At 45.3% G+C, this 23,524-nt stretch overlaps 1 protein-coding gene across 1 annotated transcript in view; it reads left to right on the forward strand.

Annotated features, from left to right (window-relative positions):
• Positions 1–23,524, forward strand: part of LOC120031015 — a 90,135-nt gene that overhangs the window by 18,638 nt on the left and 47,973 nt on the right. Inside the window, exons 4-6 of the mRNA XM_038976536.1 lie at positions 17,038–20,461; positions 20,589–20,633; positions 21,852–21,967. Coding sequence (XP_038832464.1) covers positions 17,038–20,461; positions 20,589–20,633; positions 21,852–21,967 — 3,585 coding nt within the window. The remainder of the gene's footprint in view (positions 1–17,037; positions 20,462–20,588; positions 20,634–21,851; positions 21,968–23,524) is intronic.

The following is a 23,524-nucleotide window of genomic DNA, read 5'->3' on the forward strand; positions in this document are numbered from 1 at the left end:
ACTTGAAGGAAAGGAGATGGGCTCTGGGATCATATCAGGATAATGCTAACAGATTAGCAGGCAGCTTTATGTAAACCCACAGCCAGTTAAAAGAGGAAGGAGCCTTTCACTTAGATCAAATCCTCATCAGTTACCTCATGTTCCCCCATGGAGAAAACCACTCATTTGTGTAGCTAACCGGTCATCCATACGGCTTTGTCTAAACAATGGACACATTGCATTTAGAGGGATAGGTTACCAAGGTCAGTTGGATGTGCTTCACGGGTACAGTAGCTGATGGGAGCAGTATAGATAAGAGAGGCTAATGCATGTACAGCAGGTACGTGCTATTTAGCAGTAGACAATGAGCTGTCACTACACCATTGAACACAAATCAAGCTAGTACTCAGAAGGGACCACCTATTCTTCCTAAGTCTTCCTGGAGACTCTTCTCAAACCTGAATACTGTTGGTCAGTGACCGAAAGAAGCAGTTTATTTTGATTTTTTTGGTTCCTCATTAACTTTTGCAGAAGCAGCAGCTACTCTTCCTGGGGTCCACAAAAAGCAGCATATGCATCAAAACACTGATACACTAATAGACAAGCACAGTCATACAAATGTAAAAAACAAACAATATACAAGCAATATAATAACAAAAATGTTTTGTTAGTGTGTTTGTTTGTCCCCTCACAGTCCCCGTCATTCATTATGGTGTGTGTGTACGTGTACATGTGTGTGTTTTGCCCACATTGGTAGCTGGGTCTCAGAGGAACAGCTGTGACAGACAGTGGCAGTGTGCGGCTGCGTATGCTAGGGTGTCACACGTGGGACTCTATCTCTCTCTCACTCTCTCTCTCCCTGTCTCTCTTTCTCTCCCTCTTTTTCACTTTGTCTCGCTCCCTCTCTCTCCCTATCTCTGTCTGTGACCTCTGGGCTGTTTTAACACCCTGTCCGTGCCAATATCAGCCAGGAGTGATTTTTTTCCCATGTCTCCAAATATACCAGGCCACAACAAGAGCTGGGGAGTGTTGAGGTAGAGGCAGATTCTCTCCTGATGTTCGGTTTCTCTGAGGATTGAGTTTGGAGGGACTTTACAGATTATGTTGGACTTGAAATGTTCCTCTTAAATGCTGTCTTTCAGTGCCTGTTAGGGTTTTTAGCCTGTGGTTATTTAGGTTGGCACAAAGGTGGACAGACAGAGTTGTCCCTGGACCCTGTAGTGCATCTCTACCCTCTGCCCATCAGCTCAGATTACACTGATGTGCACGTGTGTATCAGCATTGAGAGGTGACCATGACTATGCACCCCCCACACACACACACACAAACACACACACACACACACACACACACACACACACCAGGGTTTCCGTTAGCTGGTACAGTGGCTTGTGAAAGTATTCACCCCCCTTGGCATTTTTCCTATTTTGTTGCCTTACAACCTGGAATTAAAATTGATTTTTTTGGTGTTTGTATCATTTGATTTACACAAAATGCTTACCACTTTAAAGATCCAAAATATTTTTTCATGTGAAACAAACAATAAATAAGACTAAAAAAGCTATTCACCCCCCAAAGTCAATCTTTTGTAGAGCCACCTTTTGCAGCATGTCACGCCCTGACCTTAGAGAGCCTTTTTATGTCTCTAGTTGGTTTGGTCAGGGTGTGATTTGGGGTGGGCATTCTATGTTTTGTTTTCTATGATTTTGTGTTTCTATGTTTTGGCCGGGTATGATTCTCAATCAGGGACAGCTGTCTATCGTTGTCTCTGATTGGGAACCATACTTAGGTAGCCCTTTCCCCTCCTTTCAGTGTGGGTAGTTGACTTTTGTTAGTGGCACTTAACCCTGTAAGTTTCACGGTTGTTTTCTTCGTTTGTTGTTTTGTTGACATCATTTTTCTAAATAAAAGGATTATGTATGCTACCACACTGCACCTTGGTCTTCTTCCAGCATCGGCTGTGACAGAACTACCCCCCACAAACGGACCAAACAGCGTGGTCAGGAGGAGAGGACAGGACGGAAACCCGAGAGGCAGCCCCCAAATTTTTTTGGGGGGGGGGGGGGCAGATGACATGGGCGTAGGTGCTGAGGGGTGAGTCCGAGACCGAGGAGGAATTCTTGGAGCGTTTGAGCGAGGAGTGGTTGGCAGTGGAGAGGGACGAAAGAGTTTGGAGGGGTTGGAGTCTGGAGCAAGATAGTCGCTTTGAGGAGCGTGGTACTGGTAAGGCACCGTGTTATGCGGTGAAGCGCACGGTGTCTTCAGTGCGCGTCCACAGCCCAGTACGTCCTGTGCCAGCACCCCGCAGTTGCCGGGCTAGGGTGAGCATCCAGCCAGGACGGGTTGTGCCAGCCCTGCTCTCCAGACCTCCAGTGCGCCTCCTTGGCCCAGTATATCCTGCGCCGGCTCTACGCACAGTCTCCAGTGCGTCTGCACAGCCCAGTGCGTCCTGTGCCAGCGCCCCGCATGTGCAGGGCGACGATAACCATCCAGCCAGGACGGGTTGTGCAGGCTCTACGCTCGAGACCTCCAGTGCGCCTCCAGGGCCCAGTGTATCCGGTGCCTCCGCCAAGAACCAAGCCTCCAGTATGTCTCCCCAGCCTGGTGAGTCCTGTGCCTGCTGTCAGAACCAGGCCTCCTGTATGTCTCCCCAGCCTGGTGAGCCCTGTGGCAGCTCCACGTACCAGACTGCCCATACGTCTCCTCACTCCAGTGATGATCCATGGCAAGAAGCCTCCAGTGATGATCCATGGCACTAAGCCTCCAGTGATGATCCATGGCACAAAGCCTCCAGTGATGATCCATGGCAAGAAGCCTCCAGTGATGATCCATGGCACGAAGCCTCCAGTGATGATCCATGGCACGAAGCCTCCAGTGATGATCCATGGCACGAAGCCTCCAGTGATGATCCATGGCAAGAAGCCTCCAGTGATGATCCATGGCACGAAGCCTCCAGTGATGGTCCATGGCACGAAGCCTCCAGTGATGATCCATGGCACGAAGCCTCCAGTGAGGAGTCATGGCACGAAGCCCGCAACGACGGTCTCCAGTCCGGAGTCTCCAGCGACGGTCTCCAGTCCGGAGTCTCCAGCGACGGTCCCCAGTCCGGAGTCTCCAGCGACGGTCCCCAGTCCGGAGTCTCCAGCGACGGTCCCCAGTCCGGAGCCTCCAGCGACGGCCTCCAGTCCGGAGCCTCCAGTCCGGAGCCTCCAGCGACGATCCCCAGTCCGGAGCCTCCAGTGACGGCCTCCAGTCCGGGGCCCGCAACGAGGGTGCCCAGTCCGGGGCCGGCGACGAGGGTCCCCGCACCAGAGGTGCCACAAGTGGGGTGAGCCAGAGGTGGAGCGGGGTCTGCGGCCGGAGTCCGCACCTTTGGGGGTGGGGTACTGTCACGCCCTGACCTTAGAGAGCCTTTTTATGTCTCTAGTTGGTTTGGTCAGGGTGTGATTTGGGGTGGGCATTCTATGTTTTGTTTTCTATGATTTTGTGTTTCTATGTTTTGGCCGGGTATGGTTCTCAATCAAGGACAGCAGTCTATCGTTGTCTCTGATTGGGAACCATACTTAGGTAGCCCTTTTTCCCTCCTTTCAGTGTGGGTAGTTGACTTTTGTTAGTGGCACTTAGCCCTGTAAGCTTCACGGTTGTTTTCTTCGTTTGTTGTTTTGTTGGCGTCATTTTTCTAAATAAAAAAATTATGTATGCTCACCACACTGCACCTTGGTCTTCTTCCAGCATCGGCCGTGACACAGCAATTACAGCTGCAAGTCTCTTGGGGTTTGTCTCTATAAGTTTGGCACATCTAGCCACTAGAAGTTTTGCCCATTCTTCAAGGCAAAACTGCTCCAGCTCCTTCAAGTTGGATGGGTTCTGCTGGTGTACAGCAATCTTTAAGTCATACCACAGATTCTCAATTGGATTGAGGTCTGGGCTTTGACTAGGCCATTCCAAGACATTTAAATGTTTCCCCTTAAACCACTCAAGTGTTGCTTTAGCAGTATGCTTAGGGTCATTGTCCTGCTGGAAGGTGAACCTCAGTCCCAGTCTCAAATCTCTGGGAGACTGAAACAGGTTTCCCTCAAGAATTTCCCTGTATTTAGCGCCATCCATCATTCCTTTAATTCTGACCAGTTTCCCAGTCCCTGCCGATGAAAAACATCTCCACCGCATGATGCTGCCACCACAATGCTTCACTCTGGGGATGGTGTTCTCGGGGGGATGAGAGGTGTTGAGTTTGCGCCAGACATTTTCCTTGATGGCCAAAAAGCAAAATTTTAATCTCATCTGACCAGAGTACCTTCTTCCATATGTTTGGGGAGTCTCCCACATGTCTTTTGGCGAACACCAAACGTGTTTGCTTATTTTTTTCTTTAAGCAATGGCTTTTTTCTGGTCACACTTCTGTAAAGCCCAGCTCTGTGGAGTGTGGCTTAAAGAGGTCCTATGGACAGATACTCCAATCTCCGCTGTGGAGTTTTGCAGCTCCTTCAGGGTTATCTTTGGTCTCTTTGTTGCCTCTCTGATTAATGCCCTCCTTGCCTGGTCTGAGTTTTGGTGGGCGGCCCTCTCTTGGCAGGTTTGTTGTGGTGCCATATTCTTTTCATTTTTTAATAATAGATTTAATGTTGCTCAGTGGGATGTTCAAAGTTTCTGATATTTTTTCATAACCCAACCCTGATCTGTACTTCTCCACAACTTTGTCCCTGACCTGTTTGGAGAGCTCCTTGGTCTTCATGGTGCAGCTTGCTTGGTGGTGCCCCTTGCTTAGTGGTGTTGCAGATTCTGGGGCCTTTCAGAACAGGTGTATATACAGTGGGGAGAAGAAGTATTTGATACACTGCCGATTTTGCAGGTTTTCCTACTTACAAAGCATGTAGAGGTCTGTAATTTTTATCATAGGTACACTTCAACTGTGAGAGACGGAATCTAAAACAAAAATCCAGAAAATCACATTGTATGATTTTTAAGTAATTAATTTGCATTTTATTGCATGACATAAGTATTTGATCACCTACCAACCAGTAAGAACTCCGGCTCTCACAGACCTGTTAGTTTTTCTTTAAGAAGCCCTCCTGTTCTCCACTCATTACCTGTATTAATTGCACCTGTTTGAACTCGTTACCTGTATAAAAGACACCTGTCCACACACTCAATCAAACTTTAGGGGCTTCATAGCAACGGGGGTGAATACATATGCATGCACCACTTTTCCGTTTGTTATTTTTTCACATTTCTTGAAACAAGTAATTTTTTTTAGTTTCACTTCACCAATTTGGACTATTTTGTGTATGTCCATTACATGAAATCCAAATAAAAATCCAATTAAATTACAGGTTGTAACGCATCAAAATAGGAAAAATGCCAAGGGGGATGAATACTTTTGCAAGGCACTGTAATTGCCGGCATTTGGCACCCCCAAAAAATTAAAAGCCTATAAATAAAATTGTTGCTACCAAATTGACAGGGAGAAACAATGGTAGGCAGGCTATCAGTGCGTCACCAACCACTTTACAATGTGAGCTGGAGGCAGTATGCCTTTTGAAAATATACTTAATTGTTAGAAATCTGAATGTTTTACTTCATATTATGAGGCATGTCTTACCTTGCTTGAAAATCCGACCATAGAAATGTTGATGCAATTATTTTATATAGACTTCATAGGCAGCACGTGAGTTTCAAGTTTGGGGAAGCATACAATTTATCCTACCATTTCTACCAATCTGCGTGCCAATTATTATTTTCATATGCACATTCTTGTGGAAGAGTTTCATTTCAATAATGACATTTTCATTTCTCAAATCATTGTCACGTGGTTAATCATAAAAATCCTAATTTAAATGATACAAATATAAAAGTTGAAATTCAACTAATGAGAGAGCAGCAGCCTCTGCCATATGGACATATTGATGCACTATGATAATTTCCAGCTAAATAGCCTAAATGAGCACATGGAACTCTGAGATGACCAATGCAGCCGCTGGCCTATAACTTCCATTGTTAACTAAGTAAAAATACATAAAACCTACAAATAAAAACACTAGAAAATTCAATCACATTCATCTCTCTACTACTACTCAGGTATTTTATGACGTGTCAACTAGATACATGGGATCATCAGATGATGATAGTTTGCTTTTTCACACTAAGGCTTGGTGAATATCGAGGGGGAGATTGTTGGAAAGATTTTTCAAATAGGCCTACTGTGAGGAACTATTAGGCTATCATTCACAAAAGACAGACTTCGTTGACTTACTGTGTGAGGTGAAGAAAGAATTACTGAGAAGCTCAGCTTATTAGTGGTGGACATGTTGAGTTAAGACAATCAGAAATCAAACATCCCCAAATTGGCACTTTCCTACATTTGCGCACAGCAGGCCAGGTACTCTACTTCAATGCGTGCTCAGGCATGCACGCTCCCTCAGGCGTGCACGCTCCCTAACATTAACAAGACAGAGAAACCAGACCCATACTCGTTGCTTACATGGAGCAAACAAAAGACAATGAAAAATGTACCAGTCAACTTCTAGTAACTCTTTGTTTTCATTTCAACAAATGACTATCTGTGACGTGCTAGATGCCTTGCTTATGATTGATGTTAATAAAAATCCACTGGAGCTGATATGCTTGATCCATTTTTGCTGCAGGTCTCTTCCCCCCTGATTGCTGAATCATTAACCCATATTTTTAACCTGACGATTATTTCTGGTACTATCCCCAAAGTTTGGAAGGTGGCCCATGTAGTCCCCCTTCACAAAGGTGGTGACCCTTGTGACCTAAATAATTATCGGCCTATTTCTAAACTTTCTTGCCTACACAATTGTTTTTCTGAGGTCTTGGCTGATTTATTTTTATTTTCCCATGATGTCAAGCAAAGAGGCACTGAGTTTGAAGCTAAGCCTTGAAATACATCCACAGGTCCAAGATTGAGTCAAATTATGTCAATTAGCCTATCAGAAGCTTCTAAAGCCATGACATCATTTTTTGGCATTTTCCAATCTGTTTAAAGGCACAGTCAACTTAGTATATGTAAACTTGTGACCCACTGGAATTGTGATACTGTGAAATGATCTGTCTGTAAACAACTGTTGGAATAATTACTTGTGTCATGCACCTAACCGACTTGCCAAAACTGTAGTTTGTTAACAAGAAACTTGTGGAGTGGTTGAAAAACGAGTTTTAATGACTCCAACCTAAGTGTATGTAAACTTCCGACTTCAACTGTATAAAGCCCTTTTACAAAAAGTCCCACTGTACCAAACATCATTACTAAACTTTACACATATGATTTACCACACCCGGTCTCAGGAATTACTAACTCTGGAAATTCCTTTTGTCTCTAATGAGTTAGGTAAATCAGCTTTTAGTTGTCTTGCACCTTATTTTTTGGAATAATCTTTAAAATGTTCTTAAATTTGATGTAGGGCGGGGTTCCCCAATTGGCGGCCAAATTTGGCCCGTAGATGGTTTATTTTGGCCCCCCAAGGTTTCTGACCTCCCCAACAACAACAAAAAATTGTTGGACATTAAAAAAACTGTAAAAACATTAGGAAATCAGCACCAAGTGATTTTTATTTGGGAAATCTGTTCCCAAGTAGTTCCACGCATATTAGAGGGACACGTGATCATATCCAAATGTAAGCAAAGTTTGAAGTTATTATGTTTTAGTCAAATATTATATCTGTTTGGGCTTCTTGTGGTCAATTTGCAGTCTACAAATTATTTGTAATTATGTTCCGGCCCCGACCATCCTCTCAAAGAAAAGAACAGCCTGTGGCTGAATCTAGTTGTTGACCCCTGCTCTAGGGCAATTCAGAAAGCTGATTGAGGACCTTATTACTGATAAATGTGTTAGTTTTTTATGACCTTGTTTTAGTTTCTGCTTGCATTTTGTATTTATATATTTTTTTAAAGCCGCGGCTTTTGTGGCGCGATGGGTAACGATGCTTCGAGGGTGACTGCCGTCGATGTGTGCAGTGGGTCCCTGGTTCAAGCCCAGGTAGGGGCGAGGAGATGGACGGAAGCAATACTGTTACATGTGTCAATGACAACTCGTAAATGATGGTTATGAAATAAACCAAAACTTGTTTCCTACAAGTGTAGCTGGTTGTGAACTCTCCTAACAACGTTTCCACCCCGAGAATAAAAATTATAAATGACTGTAGGCCTAATTAATTTACAGAAATTAATGTATCCAAATGACGGGGATTAACAGTACATTTACTACTGGTAACCTATGTAATGGAGAACTGATACAAAGAATCAATCAAAGGGCAAACAATATACACAATTAATTTTTTATTTAACCTTTATTTAACTAGGCAAGTCAATTAAGAACACATTCTTATTTTCAATGACGGCCTAGAAACGGTGGGTTAACTGCCTTGTTCAGGGTCAGAACGACAGATTTTTACCTTGTCAGCTCAGGGATTCAATCTTGCAACCTTACGGTTAACTAGTCCAACGCTCTAACCACCTGCCTCACGAGGAGCCCGCCTGTTACGCGAATGCAGTAAGAAGCCAATGTAAGTTGCTAGCTAGCATTAAACTTATCTTATAAAAAACAATCAATCAATCATAATCACTAGTTATAACTACACATGGTTGATGATATTACTAGTTTATCTAGCGTGTCCTGCGTTGCATATAATCGATGCAGTGCGCATTCGCGAAAAAGGACTGTCGTTGCTCCAACGTGTACCTAACCATAAACATCAATGCCTTTCTTAAAATCAATACACAGAAGTATATATTTTTAAACCTGCATACTTAGCTAAAAGAAATCCAGGTTAGCAGGCAATATTAACCAGGTGAAATTGTGTCACTTCTCTTGCGTTCATTGCACGCAGAGTCAGAGTATATGCAACAGTTTGGGCCGCCTGGCTCATTGCGAACTAATTTGCCAGAATTTTACGTAATTATGACATAACATTGAAGGTTGTGCAATGTAACAGGAATATTTAGACTTATGGATGCCACCCGTTAGATAAAATACGGAACGGTTCCGTATTTCACTGAAAGAATAAACTTTTTGTTTTCGAGATGATAGTTTCCGGATTCAACCATATTAATGACCTATAGCTCGTATTTCTGTGTGTTATTATGTTATAATTAAGTCTATGATTTGATAGAGCAGTCTGACTGAGCGATGGTAGGCACCAGCAGGCTCGTAAGCATTCACTCAAACAGCACTTTCGTGAGTTTTGCCAGCAGCTGCTGTTTATGACTTCAAGCCTATCAACTCCCGAGATTAGGCTGGTGTAACCGATGTGAAATGGCTAGCTAGTTAGCGGGGTGCGCGCTAATAGCATTTCAAACGTCACTCGCTCTGAGACTTGGAGTAGTTGTTCCCCTTGCTCTGCATGGGTAACGCTGCTTCGAGGGTGGCTGTTGTCGATGTGTTCCTGGTTCGTGCCCAGGTAGCGGCGAGGAGAGGGATGGAAGCTATACTGTTACACTGGCAATACTAAAGTGCCTATAAGAACATCCAATAGTCAAAGGTATATGAAATACAAATCGTATAGAGAGAAATAGTCCTATAATTTCTATAATAACTACAACCTAAAACTTCTTACCTGGGAATATTGAAGACTCATGTTAAAAGGAACCACCAGCTTTCATATGTTCTCATGTTCTGAGCAAGGAACTTAAACGTTCGCTTTCTTACATGGCACATATTGCACTTTTACTTTCTTCTCCAACACTTTGTTTTTGCATTATTTAAACCAAATTGAACATGTTTCATAATTTATTTGAGGCTAAATTGATTTTATTGATGTGTTATATTAAGTTAAAATAAGTGTTCATTCAGTATTGTTGTAATTGTCATTATTACAAATACATTTAAAAATCGCCCGATTAATCGGTATCGGCTTTTTTGGCCCTCCAATAATCGGTATCGGCGTTGAAAAATCATAATCGGTCGACCTCTAATGAAAACCAACAGAACAGGAGAGAAATGGCATATGAGGAAGTCTTTCATAGGCAGCGTGTGTGGCAAAAGGCATAGCATATGATTGAGTTGCGGCTGTCAGTGAAAAGCATCTCAAATATGTGTGAAGATAATGTGTCTTGAGTATAATTTTAAATGTTGAGACAAGAAGAAGGGGAGAGGTGATTGGCGAAGATAGCCTATAGCATTCTCTCTCCAAAATGCTTGCGCTCAGCTGTCTCTTGCCAATTCTTGCGCATTCATTGTTTCATTTGGGGCTCCCGAGTGGCGCAGCGGTCTAAGGCACTGCGTCTCAGTGCTAGAGGCGTCACTACAGACCCTGGTTTGATCCCGGACTGTATCACACAACCAGCCTTGATCGGGAGTCCCATAGGGCGGCGCACAATTGGCCCAGTGTCGTCATGGTTAGGGGAGGGTTTTGCCGGGGTAGGCCATCATTGTAAAGTAAGAATTTCTTCTTAACTGACTTGCCTAGTTAAATAAAGGTGAAATAAAATAAAATTAAAATAACACATTTTTAAGGACATTTTTATTTCTGTCATGTACCACTCACATCACAGTGCGCTGTTTAGAATTGGTGCTTTCCCGCGAATTGCATTTTGGCAAATGTTTTAAAATAACATTTTATTGGCTGCTTCATTACAGGAGTTACATGTTCTGTTAAGATGAATTACCATAATGTAAATGTGATTTCTGTCATTCTGAACACTGTGGGTGGACACCTTAATGGGTTACGCACCCAATGAATATGGATCCGGTATATTTCTCAAATGGCCGGTAAATTAAAAATTTCCCGGTCACCCTGACACACACACACACACCTGGCCCCTAAGCTCGTTATCAAACACTATTAGGTATGCAAAACTATACCGCCAACCACTGCACTATTACATTTTCCACACAGTATGTGTGGAAGTGACGGCTTATCGCATATTGAACAAATCCAGGCATTAGGTGCCCATTGAAATGCATTAGCCTGTTGATTTCAATATGGATGGACAGCAAGGCAGATGGATGGTCTGAGATACTGTATCCTCCGCAGATGGTGTGTAATGGGAGACTGTGAGACACAAAGGCCCTGCGGTCCACAGGCAGTTCTGTTCGGTTCTGCCCCCTGTTATGGAATAGAGATGAAAGCAGTAGTCAGACTCTGACAGTAAGGAATAAGCAGAAAGACACCATGACCTCTGCAGAAGAGAAGGAGTGTGGGAAATGGAGTGAAGAAGAGAAGGAGTGTGGGAAGTGGAGTGAAGAAGAGAAGAAGTGTGGGAAGTGGAGTGAAGAAGAGAAGTAGTGTGGGAAGTGGAGTGAAGAAGAGAAGCAGTGTGGGAAGTGGAGTGAAGAAGAGAAGGAGTGTGGGAAGTGGAGTGAAGAAGAGAAGGAGTGTGGGAAGTGGAGTGAAGAAGAGAAGTAGTGTGGGAAGTGGAGTGAAGAAGAGAAGGAGTGTGGGAAGTGGAGTGAAGAAGAGAAGGAGTGTGGGAAGTGGAGTGAAGAAGAGAAGAAGTGTGGGAAGTGGAGTGAAGAAGAGAAGTAGTGTGGGAAGTGGAGTGAAGAAGAGAAGCAGTGTGGGAAGTGGAGTGAAGAAGAGAAGGAGTGTGGGAAGTGGAGTGAAGAAGAGAAGGAGTGTGGGAAGTGGAGTGAAGAAGAGAAGTAGTGTGGGAAGTGGAGTGAAGAAGAGAAGGAGTGTGGGAAGTGGAGTGAAGAAGAGAAGGAGTGTGGGAAGTGGAGTGAAGAAGAGAAGAAGTGTGGGAAGTGGAGTGAAGAAGAGAAGTAGTGTGGGAAGTGGAGTGAAGAAGAGAAGGAGTATGGGAAGTGGAGTGAAGAAGAGAAGGAGTGTGGGAAGTGGAGTGAAGAAGAGAAGAAGTGTGGGAAGTGGAGTGAAGAAGAGAAGAAGTGTGGGAAGTGGAGTGAAGAAGAGAAGTAGTGTGGGAAGTGGAGTGAAGAAGAGAAGTAGTGTGGGAAGTGGAGTGAAGAAGAGAAGTAGTGTGGGAAGTGGAGTGAAGAAGAGAAGAAGTGTGGGAAGTGGAGTGAAGAAGAGAAGTAGTGTGGGAAGTGGAGTGAAGAAGAGAAGGAGTGTGGGAAGTGGAGTGAAGAAGAGAAGCAGTGTGGGAAGTGGAGTGAAGAAGAGAAGTAGTGCGGGAAGTGGAGTGAAGAAGAGAAGGAGTGTGGGAAGTGGAGTGAAGAAGAGAAGGAGTGTGCGCAGGGAGCTGGAGGAGAATGAGGGAACAATCACAGAGTCATGATAAGAAAAGACATTTGAAATGCAAAATAACAAACAAACTGTGGAGTCAGGACATTTGGCTGCCTGGGTGAGACCCACTTGATTAGTATACTCCCTAGATGATCTGTAGATGCTCATTATCAACAAACTATCAGTTTCATTTCTTAATATCATTTGCAATTCTGTTGATGTCAATAAATACATTCACAACTATCTTCGTAAATTATCCCAGTGGCTCTAGTTTCTGCATGTGCAGCTGATAAACTGATGTAGAGGTCTGCACAGGACTGATTTCTTCATACTACCTGCCCGCTCCCACTGGCTTTTTGTCTGGGTCTCCCACCCGCTCCCACAAGAACATGTCCCGAACCTGACCGATGTCCTGCAAATGTTATTTTAGGCTTATGCGACGCAGCTCACTTGGCAGCCATGGTCCCACCAAATTTTGCGCCCTATAGGTAATATCAAAATGCGCAAAAATAACCTACGAAATATGTCAAATTTCCAGAGATTCTCACATGGCCCATTATATTAGTCTCTCAATATTACTGGGCTATATCAGCCAATATGCTAGACTTAGTTTGAAGAGAGCAGAGTTGGAGCGAGAGCAGACACTTGTACTTTCTTTTGAGCTACGTTTTGCTACGTTTTGCATACCTTTTAGGAGCGGGGCGATTTTCAGACTGAGACAAAAATGGGTGATCAATATGTATTTCAAGGCAATGTAATAAACTATAGCCTAATCATATCTAGGAATTTAATTTCCTTAGAAAGATAACTGCCCCGCCCATCCAGAGCCTAGAACAGGGATCATCAACTAGATTCAGCCGCGGGCCTATTTTCTTTCTTGAGCAGATGATCGGGGGGCCAAAACATGTTTACAAATAGTTTGTAGACTACAAACTGACAAACAGATATAATATTTGACTAAAACATAATCATTTCAAACCTTGCTTACATTTGGATATGATCTGTCTCTCTAATATATGTGTAAAAACTTGAACAGATTTCCCAAATTAAAATCACTTGGAGCTATTTCCTGGTGTTTTTGCAGTTTTTTATGCCCAACAAAGAAACTTTTTTCTTCTTCTATGTAATATTTTTTGTTGTTGCTCAGAATAATTGGGGGGGCCAAATAAAACCACATGAGGGCCAAATTTGGGCCGCGAGTTGGGGAACTCTGGCCTATAGCCTACTCTATTTAATTGATACCACATACCTATTCCTGCACGCCCAACTAGGAGAGGAGAGGTAGGCTACTGAACTTGAAGCAGCAATAAGGATGAGAGCATACACTTGCACTTTCTCTTGAGCTACATTTTGCATAGGTTTAGGCTTGGGCGGTATCCAGATTGTCATACCTTCATACCAGCACTGAACACAAGGGACGCTATTTTCAAACCCCACTGAGCCTTTTTAATCCGAAGGTTAGCAATACTAACAAGTACATGTAAAATCCCATAGAAAATGCTAACCAAATGCTATCAAGTGCATTGCGAACTTTTTATACAGTCTCTGACCTAAAGTATTTGCAGGACAGACATCCCAGCTCTTAAAGTTCTACAAGTAACAAAAAAATGCTACTCACATTTTGCTGCACGCACCAAACAAATATTAGGAAGAGAAAAAGAAAGAGGTGTGTAGAGTGAGAGAGGGACGAGATAGATCGTCAGAATTGTCATTGAAGGTGAAGCTGCATTTCACTTGCTGGGTGAAGAAGTAGGCCAAACAACAATTATATTCATAGCACAGCAATTAACTACAGGAGAGTGGAGTAGCCACTCAGACGGCTAGGGCTGACGCTGGGGAACCAAATGAAATGAAAATAAATTAAATGGAGGATGTCGAGTTTTGTCCTGCAGGGATGTAAGAAGGGAAATGTAACAGCAAGGTTTGCAGAGGAGGGAAACATCTGAGTGCAAAAAGGAAATAAAGAACGCCACTTGATTAAATAGGGGATTGGAAAGCACTGTCTGGGCCAATAGTTATCAAACACCAGTGGATTCTCCTCATCGCACATACGCAATGTCCATGAGCTAGAAATAGAATGAGAGATGAAAGGGAGAGAGTGGGCGCGAGCGAGAGGGAAAGAGAGGGAGAGGAAGAGATCGTTTTTCTCGGAGGGGGAGCTGCTGTTTGAGATAAGCCACCGGCCGATAACTAAAGACAGACTACAGCAGACCAGAGAACCCACAGCGTACACACACGCACGCACACACCAAAGGACATGCAGCATCGAGTCCGCAGACAGCATACCAGACATTCACACCACAGTCCATACACCATTGAATCCACAGACACGACACACCATGAAGGACACCCATGTATACTTGTGTCATGAAGGCATGTTAACTTTATATAGCTGCTACTGAAGGTCATTTCAACATTCCTACATAGTATGCCATATTTGTGAGCTGAAAATCACTGAAACTGAGGGGGAAACATTTCATTGCAATGTTTCACACTCATTCTGGCAACTATGCTATGCTATACATGTTGTAGATGCTGACCTTTGATTGAATACGAATGTTTTGTGTCACCTCACCTCAAGACTCAAAACACAAGAGCAGTTGACTTCTGAAAGTTGAGCATGACTTTGAAAGTCTTGTTACTGCAGGAGATTAACTAGTAGCTTATTTAGAAGCTTATTTTAGAGCACAAATCTTACAGGGCTACATTCTTTGACATTGGTTTCTTGTGATTCCGCCAGTTCTGTCATTGAGTCATGGTAATATGTAGGCTGGGTGTGTGTTCAGGAAGCCAGAGAGCGCAGGATAATTGTCCAGTGCAGGCTAGGGTGCCTGGTTATTGTGTGTGTGGGTGGGTGGGTGGGGGCGTCTGGCTCTAGCTAAGCCCTCCTGGCAGCCAGTCAGTTACTGGTGCTAAGTCAGGGTGGGGAGGCTATGCATGGAAACACAGGAATCTTGATCCTTTGACACTAGAGCGTGCTTACGTGCTCACACACACACACACTGTCGTCAGACTGATTCATACAGCACAGAATGTAGAGGGGAAATGTTTGTAATGATTCGTCCCTGTGCGTCCGAGATGCTGGCAGGAAGAGCATCACTGGTTGGAATGGTTTCAGCCATTTGGCTGGGGAGCAGGAAGTGTGAGCATGGTTCATTTGCACGAATGAGCCAGCCTGGTTTCCATTCTCGACACTGATTAGCGCTTCGATATCCCTCTGCACTCTACAGACCACAGATCCATTTCAATATGAAGCCGCACAGTCATTGGAAAACGCGTTGCAGTCTAGTGGCTTGAGCGGTTCACGCCCTTTAACAAGTGTGACAACTGTCATTTTCCAAAAGGAAAAGTAAATGTACATGGTAGAATTTTACATGAAATATACTGCTGGTCAAATAAAGACAGTGTCATGTTTTTGTCCCAAAGTATCCAGTCCTCCCATGCCACACAGCTCATCCTACACACTGTGACTTAATACAACGTCTAGAAGAGTAATCTATCTGGGCTCCTGTCTATGATGCGTCAAACTAAGCCACAGTTTGTACACGGTGTCCTGTGGGGAGCTGTCACGATACACTGCTGCTCCTGAGGCCTTGGAGTCTGAAAGCTGACAGCCATCAAGACAACGCTACAGACAAACAATCAGCTACTCATCAATGTACTGTATTTATAGTCCTCTTGAGAATCCAATCAGACCTTGTTGTTGTTATACCAAAGGCTTTTTTTGAGCTGGAGAAGAACTGATAGTGAAGAATAGAGCTACAAGGAAATATCTATAAATAAGTATCTATAAATAATAATATATTTATTCGAACTCGCTGCAATGGGGTTTCTTATTTTCATTCTGTAGAAGGACCCACTGAAGTGATTTATTGTGACAAGATCTTTGCGGCCATAAACCTCATTCATTTTTTTTAGTTGCGGGGGTAACATCATGAAAACATGACTCAAATCAACCAAAATCACCTCATCACCTCATGACTCAGGCTGACTCATCCAATGAGTTGAACTCTAAAACGTAATACCAGCCTGCTGTTTTTGTTGACATTGATTATATAGTGCATCTCAGATACATTTTGTATTATCCAAGCCACTGTCATCTTTATTTAGGTTGACATTGATTATATAGTTCATCTCAGATACATTTTGTATTATCCAAGCCACTGTCATCTTTATTTAGGTTGACATTGATTATATAGTTCATCTCAGATACATTTTGTATTATCCAAGCCACTGTCACTCCTTTTGAGATGACTAGTTTATTTGTGGGAGATACCTGCATCTATCTCCCCAGTAGTTTTCTTCTCTCACACCAACACAGGCAGCAATCAATTTAAAAAACAAAACAAAGCCAAGCGCTAATGTTAGTGTATCAGTTGAACACCATCTGGGTGAGTTGGGGTTGGGGTGAGGACCAGCTGTGATCTACTTTGTACTAAAGAGGGTGGGGAGGTCATTGTAAAGGCTATAATTATTTGATGTGTGTTTCCAGGCAGGGAAGCTAATTGAAAACACTGAGCACAATTGTGTTTGGAAGGTAAAAGCCTTGAAAAATGCCTTTTCCCCCTGAACACCATTATTATCTTTTTGGAAGCATTGTACTATTTGATTTCTCATCAAGCCCTTTGAAGGATTAAGATGGGGGAGGTGAAGGCAACAGATAAGGTGCTGGTTGTGGGGGTGTCAAAGCTGGTAGATCTATGCATTGTCCTGGGGCATGCCGTAGCTTTGTCCAGTAGCTGTTGATGAATATTTGATGAGGATGTTCTTGAACTGCTGTATGAGTGGCTGCTTTTTACACACACTGCTTATATGCATGAATCACCCAACCCCCCCCTCTCCTCACCAAAAGCAGCACTGGGTGATATGTGTGTCCTTGTCTGTATTGTTATGCACCTTGTTTCTCTGTGCATTATGAATAGAGCCTGGGAGGAGACGCAGACGGAAGGCCACAGGGAAGGATGCGGAGAGGGCGAAGCAGCGGCAGACAGCGGCCCGTTGCGCGAAGGTGAGGCGGAGGTGGAAGAGCATCAGCGGCGGCTGGCCCTGGCCTGTCCGCCTGTGGTGACGTACGGGACGTACCGTGGCCAGAGAGACAGACGCAGGATGATGCAGAGGCACCAGGTGCAGGTGGACTTCCCCATCTCAGAGGGGGATGAGGCCCTGCATGAGAGGGGTTCAACCTCAGGGGGGGAGGGCAGCCCCTTGGTTGGGGTGACACCCTCCACTTTAGAACTCACTATTTCAAAGCAGAGAGACATTCAGACCATATCGACCAATCAGATTAGAGCTCCAACCTCAGAGACCAATGAGAGAGGAGCTTGGACTTCCGAAACAGACTCTGCTGTTTTGGGTCCAACTGGACTTGGCTCTAGTCACATTCCACTAACAACGCAGACAGCAGAAAGGGCTGGGAGTCAAAGTGCCTTCCCTTTACACAGGGAAGGCTGTGTGGCTGGCTCAGTCACAGGCACCCCTCCCCCTCCCGCACCCACAGAGGACTTTGTTGATGCCGGGACTAGTACAGCAGGCAGTGAGACCCACAGTGGGGAGCAGAGCCCTCGGGATAGAATCACTCATGCAGAGATGGCCAACGAGGATACACACAGGGACACAGACAGGGACAGAGACACAGGGCTGAGTGAGCAGACAGAAACCTTATCTGCACACTGTGTCCAGACTGGGTCACCTTCATTAGCTGCTGCGTTGCTCAGGGAGCCGCCAGGCACCGGGGGGACTGCGCAGCACACTCATCTGCCTGCTGCTGTTTCCGATGTCGATGGAAGCCAGCTGGCTCCGCATCCCATTTCACCGTCCGCCTCGCTTGCATCAGCGGACGAAAGCCAGGGACCCATGCCAGCAACTAGGCACTCCGATTCTGGGGATGTACTGGATTCAGGCCCTGGTGCTGGACTGCACTGCTTTGAGTCAGGGGAGGAGGAGGGGGACGTTGGTCCTTCAGACGATCTGTTTGACCAGGCCCTTCATTTGGAGTCTAAAATGATGGTGGATAACATTGTGAGGAATGCTCTAGCGGCCCTAGAGAGAATAGAATCCTCTGAGTTGGAGGGGGACGAAGCGCTCCAGAAGGCCAGTGAGGAGATTTACCTGGTCCTACCCGCAGGACGAGAGGAGGAGGGCATGGAGCAGTCCTTCGAGACGGATAAGCTCCTGGAGGTAAGGCCTTCAGTGAGGGGTGATGACAAACATCCCTCAGCCTTCCCAGCAGAACAGACCCTCTTGTTGAACCCTAACCCTCTGGCGGAGGGCCCCAGGTCTACCCCCTCCTCGGGGTACGAGTCTATCGCAGGCTCGGACACTGACATCAGGAGCAGCCCTGGGCCGGCCTGTGAGAGCAGTGCACCCACCATCTGTGTCTCAGACCACAGGGAGGGAGAACACTGTGCCGAGGTGACCCCAGGCACCGGTCACCAGTTACAGGTCAAAGGTCAACAGCTAATGGATGCAAATGCTAATGAGCATCCACAAGGGGAAGAGGATTCCCAGCCAAACGATGCTATCACGTCTGAATACAGTGGCAATAAGCACCAGGGAGATGTGTTGCCTCGCTTGAGCTGTGGAGTGTCCCACGAGAAACCAGGTATCCATGGTGATGGTGGGGATATTATTCAAATAACGAGAGCGAGTCATGAGTATGAGTCTGTCTCAGAGAAAACAAATGAAAACAAAGATCAGGTGTTCGGCACTTCAGAGGACAATGGTTGTAACGAGATGCTAGGCGTTAAAGAAACACAGGTAGGAGACAGAGTAGTCCACGTAGCCAAAGATGATATCGAAAGCAATATACATAGTCCTAAACAAGATGGTAAGGCTCAATATGGTCCTGTTTCTGTGTCCAATAACTCTGAAAGTCCTAATAAGCTCAACAGCACTCTGAATGACAATACTTCCTTCAGAAACCAAACAGCATTTCCTGAGACTGATCTGCTTAGGAAAGGTTCCAAACCTGAAGCTAAGGGCAATTCTGAGACAGACCTTTTGTCAGTCAGACCAAAACACGCCCAAAACTCACTACAACCATCTCAAGTCAGACATGCTAAAGGGCTGAGGCCTATTGCCTGTATAACTCTTCATGATGAAGGCCAAGAGAGCGGTGCTGAAATAACACTGAATGTTCCTCAGACTGAGACCAATGGGCCGAATGGCACTATGGTCAGTGGGGATCAAGGCTTTGTCCTGGTTGAGACTTACTTAGCCTCTGTAGTCTCAGAGGGCTCTGACTCTGGAGGTGAGGAGGATGGGGCCGACAGCAGACCCACAGGCACCATCTGCATGGACCCTTCTTCCTCAAGGAGACTCCCCAAGGACCTGAGCACCTCAGAGGGCCTTGTGTCTAATTCAGCCCCTGGCTCCAGTAACGAGGACATGCCACAGAGGAGCTCGGTGAGAGCGTATCGCTGCGATGTCTCTCCGCAGCAGCAGAGTCAGGACTCAGAGACACCAGGACACAGTGGTACAGGTTCAGCAGCTGCAGCTATGGCAGGGTTTCACCAGGACCTGAGCAGCAGGCTAGCTGGGCTCCATGCTACAGGGGCTACAGGAGGCCGGAGAGCCCCAGCCCTGGAACCTCTCCCCCCCCTCCTCCCAGTCCCCCAGCTTGCCTTCCACGACATGGAGGCGAGCAGTTTCTCCATTATCGATGAGGAAGAGGAGACTGATGCCGTGTTTGTCAATGACACAGGCCCCATGCTGAGCCCCACGGCGCGGCGGGCCAAGGCCTACCCCTTCTCTCTGTCGCCCATCGTGGAGGAAGACAGTCTCCGCAGCGAGGGAGCGATGGAGGGGGGCCTGTCGCGGGATGACAGGGGACTCATGGTGCCACCAGCCACAGAGGAGCTGAGGAGTCTGAGCGGAGGTGTGGGGATGGAGCAGTTAGCCTCGTCCTCCTCTCTGTCCATCCTGTCCCTGCTGCAGTCGGTCAGCGAGCGCCTGCAGTCCAGTGGCTACTCCGACACGGACGCAGACTCAGAGGAGCCCTCCACCCCTCCTCTACGGCGGCCACTATGGGACTTCTTTAACAGTGGCCAGGCGGAGGGTGAGGAGGGGGATGGCCAGGGAATGGATGGAGACCAAAGCAGCAAGCAGGAGGGCCCAGGCTCTCTGACACTTCCTACTGGTCCATTCACTATGGGCCCTCGAGAAGGGGATCCAACGGAGGACGTGAACAATCTGCCCACCCAAAAGCCTGCAGATTTGCCCATGAATCAGTACTTGAAATCAGCGCAGCCAGTGTTGCCAGAGCCTGATGATGACAACAGTGAACATCATGCCAAACTCATTCCGTGCTTCCATGATAACAAGTGTCCATCCACAGCAACCGACATGGTAGGTTCAACAGCGACTGACATTTCTATTCAACAATTTTATATGAAAAGCTCATTATGCAGCCTGACATTAAGAACATTAAGAAGTAATATATGCTAATATTTGACTCCTGTTTATATCATTTTAGGGGGAAAATTGGAGTTGTGGAAAGGTCATCCCAAGGCCTACTCTGGTGAGTTTCCATCTTTTACATGACTAGTACTTTCTCACTGTCACGCTCATTTCTGATCGCATCTAATGACTGTCTTATTGTTTGAGGCAGAAGCCTCCTAATCACTGTGCTAACTAGATTGGAGATGCCAGACTGCCTTTGAGCTGGACAGAACATTTCTCTTCCATTAGCTAATGATACCTCAGGCTATAGAAAGTAGGGCAGCAGCTCTTCTTTTTTTTCGTTTAATCTCTTCCTAAGGCCTGTCATAAATGGAAATGAGATCTCAATTATGCAACTGCCTATTCATTGCTGTTAAACGCTATCCCATCTACTGATGAGGGCTGTAGTTTCTCAGGATCTGTACAAAAGGAGTGAGGGTCTCGTCTATAGCACTCTAATGACAAGTAAAAACCACCTGCAATGCCAGTCTGCATTCCTGTGGTCTAGCACTGTATATGTGGATTGTTTCATCCAAATAAAACAAATCAGGAATGGGTTTTCCCCACAAAACAACTTGTATGCAGTTTTACATAGATTATGAAGTTTATAGGCTCACAACACAGGCAGTGAACAGAGCACTGGGTGCCAAGGATTTTGTCTGCAATGTTGTTTCACACAATCACTGATGGAATTGCCTTGCAACCACACAACCAAGCTTTTCTGTTCTGTTATCCGTGGTGAGAAAGTACTTGTTTTTAAGGATGAAACAAAGGGAGCAAACTATCAAGACTTGGAATGAAGCAGTATTAAATCAGGCAGAGTCTTGTAGGCTGGTATGATTAACGGATGAAGAAACACAGCGTGTTAATTCTAGAAGAGGCAGTGTTTTATAATGACTGCTTGGGGTAGCTCGTGGGCTGGTTGGGGGATTAAGGGCCTCTCTCCCTTTTCCTCATCAGAACTAAGTCTAGTGGTCTCAGGTGTAGTCAGTCAGCACCGGGCTCCATTCTGGAAACCCTTCCCCTCAAGCTTTTGAAACCTGACTGTGTTGACACGCACCTAGCTTATCATGAAAACAACACCAAACCACCACAGTTCAGTTGTCACTCGAATATGATGAAACTTTGAAAAAGCATGACTTTGAATTATTGTTTGTTTCCCCTGTATTGAGTCAATAAGTCAAACTCTGTTTAAAGATCATTTGCGGAGGTTGACTGTCAGACTGCGTCTATTTTACAATATAGCCCACATGTTGCTCTCTACATATTCCGAATGACTTCCTCTCTGTTTCTTCAGATGAACATCTATGATGGTGTGACATTCTCTGGGGAGAGGCGGACGATCCACACAGACCAGGAGGATTCTGGGATGGTGTTTCCACAGGGTGCCTCTGTGCGAGTCTTGGGAGGATGGTAAGAGGACCTTTAGAGCAAGTGGACTTCTTTTAAGGTTGCTCACTCCTAAAAGAGGAAGGATGCTCTTTATGAAGTTGTATATACATCTTTGAATGAACCAACAGTCTAGGCTTCCAGAAGTGTTTCTGTCGGATCAAGGCCTAGAGTTTGGTGAAGCAGGTAGTTGAAAATCTGTCAAACTTGATTAAGTCCCCTGTAAAATAGCCCACCTGGTTCAGAAGGAGCCAGCCCTTCTGTAGCATCATCCTCTGCTTTGGACTAATACCCCTGTCTCATCCATTCCCTACCTGACTCATGCACTCTCACTGAAAAATAGCCTTATTATTACTGAACATGAGGCTTAGGAAGTGTAGCTTATGTCAAATCAGAACATTTAGTTTAAACCGTGATTGATTCCTCTGAGCCCCCCATATGTTCCTTCCCACTGTGTGTGTGTGGGGGGGGGGGGGTAATCTCCTGGGCTGGTGGTGACAGACGGTGATTGGGTAATTTATCGCTTTTCGCTCCAATTGATAGACCTGTCTGTTGATTAATCTGCCCTCTCAAGACCTTCTTTTAATGTGATACATGTTCCATCATGCCACAAGCCAATCACATTGTGAGGCGGCACTGTTAATCATAAGGGTTGCGTAATAAGCCACACAAACACTGCCGTCACTGCACTGGTGCGGTGGTGCGCCGATGCTAAGTTTAATATAGGAAAAACACTGTACATCAATGTACTATCAGCTCCATATCATCTTACTACTGCAGTTGGAAAAAGACGGTGCTTCCATTTATATTTCTTCCATTTATATTTCATGATGGAAAAGCTAAAAAGCATTGCCTAAAAAAACAGTGCCTTCGGAAAGTATTCAGACACCTTGACTTTTTCCACATTTTGTTACGTTACAGCCTTATTCTAAAATTGATTAAATAGCTTTTTTCCCTCATCAATCTACACATAATACCCCATAATGACTAAGCAAAAACAGCAATTTTTGCAAATGTATTACCAATAAAAAACAGAAATATCACATTTGCATAAGTATTCAGACCCATTACTCAGTACTTTGTTGAAGCACCTTTGGCAGCGATTACAGTATTGAGTCTTGAGTATGACGCTACAAGCTTGGCACACCTGTATTTGGGGAGTTTCTCCCATTCTTCTCTGCAGATCCTCTCAAACTCTGTCAGGTTGGATGGGGAGTGTTGCTGCACAGCTATTTTCAGGTCTCTCCAGAGATGTTCGATCCGGTTCAAGTCTGGACTCTGGCTGGGCCACTCAAGGACATTCAGAAACTTGTCCCGAAGCCACTCCTGCGTTGTCTTGGCCATGTGCTTAGGGTCATTGTCCTGTTGGAAGGTGAACCTTCGCCCCAGTCTGAGGTCCTGAGTGCTCTGGAGCAGGTTTTCATGTTCCGTTCATCTTTCCCTCGATCCTGACTAGTCTTCCAGTTCCTGCTGCTGAAAAACATCCCCACAGCGTGATACTGTCTCCACCATGCTTCATCGTAGAGATGGTGCCAGGTTTCCTCCAGACGTGATGCTTGGCATTCAGGCCAAAGAGTTCAA

The sequence above is a fragment of the Salvelinus namaycush genome, chromosome 3 (assembly GCF_016432855.1).
Source record: "Salvelinus namaycush isolate Seneca chromosome 3, SaNama_1.0, whole genome shotgun sequence".
NCBI lineage: Eukaryota > Metazoa > Chordata > Actinopteri > Salmoniformes > Salmonidae > Salvelinus > Salvelinus namaycush.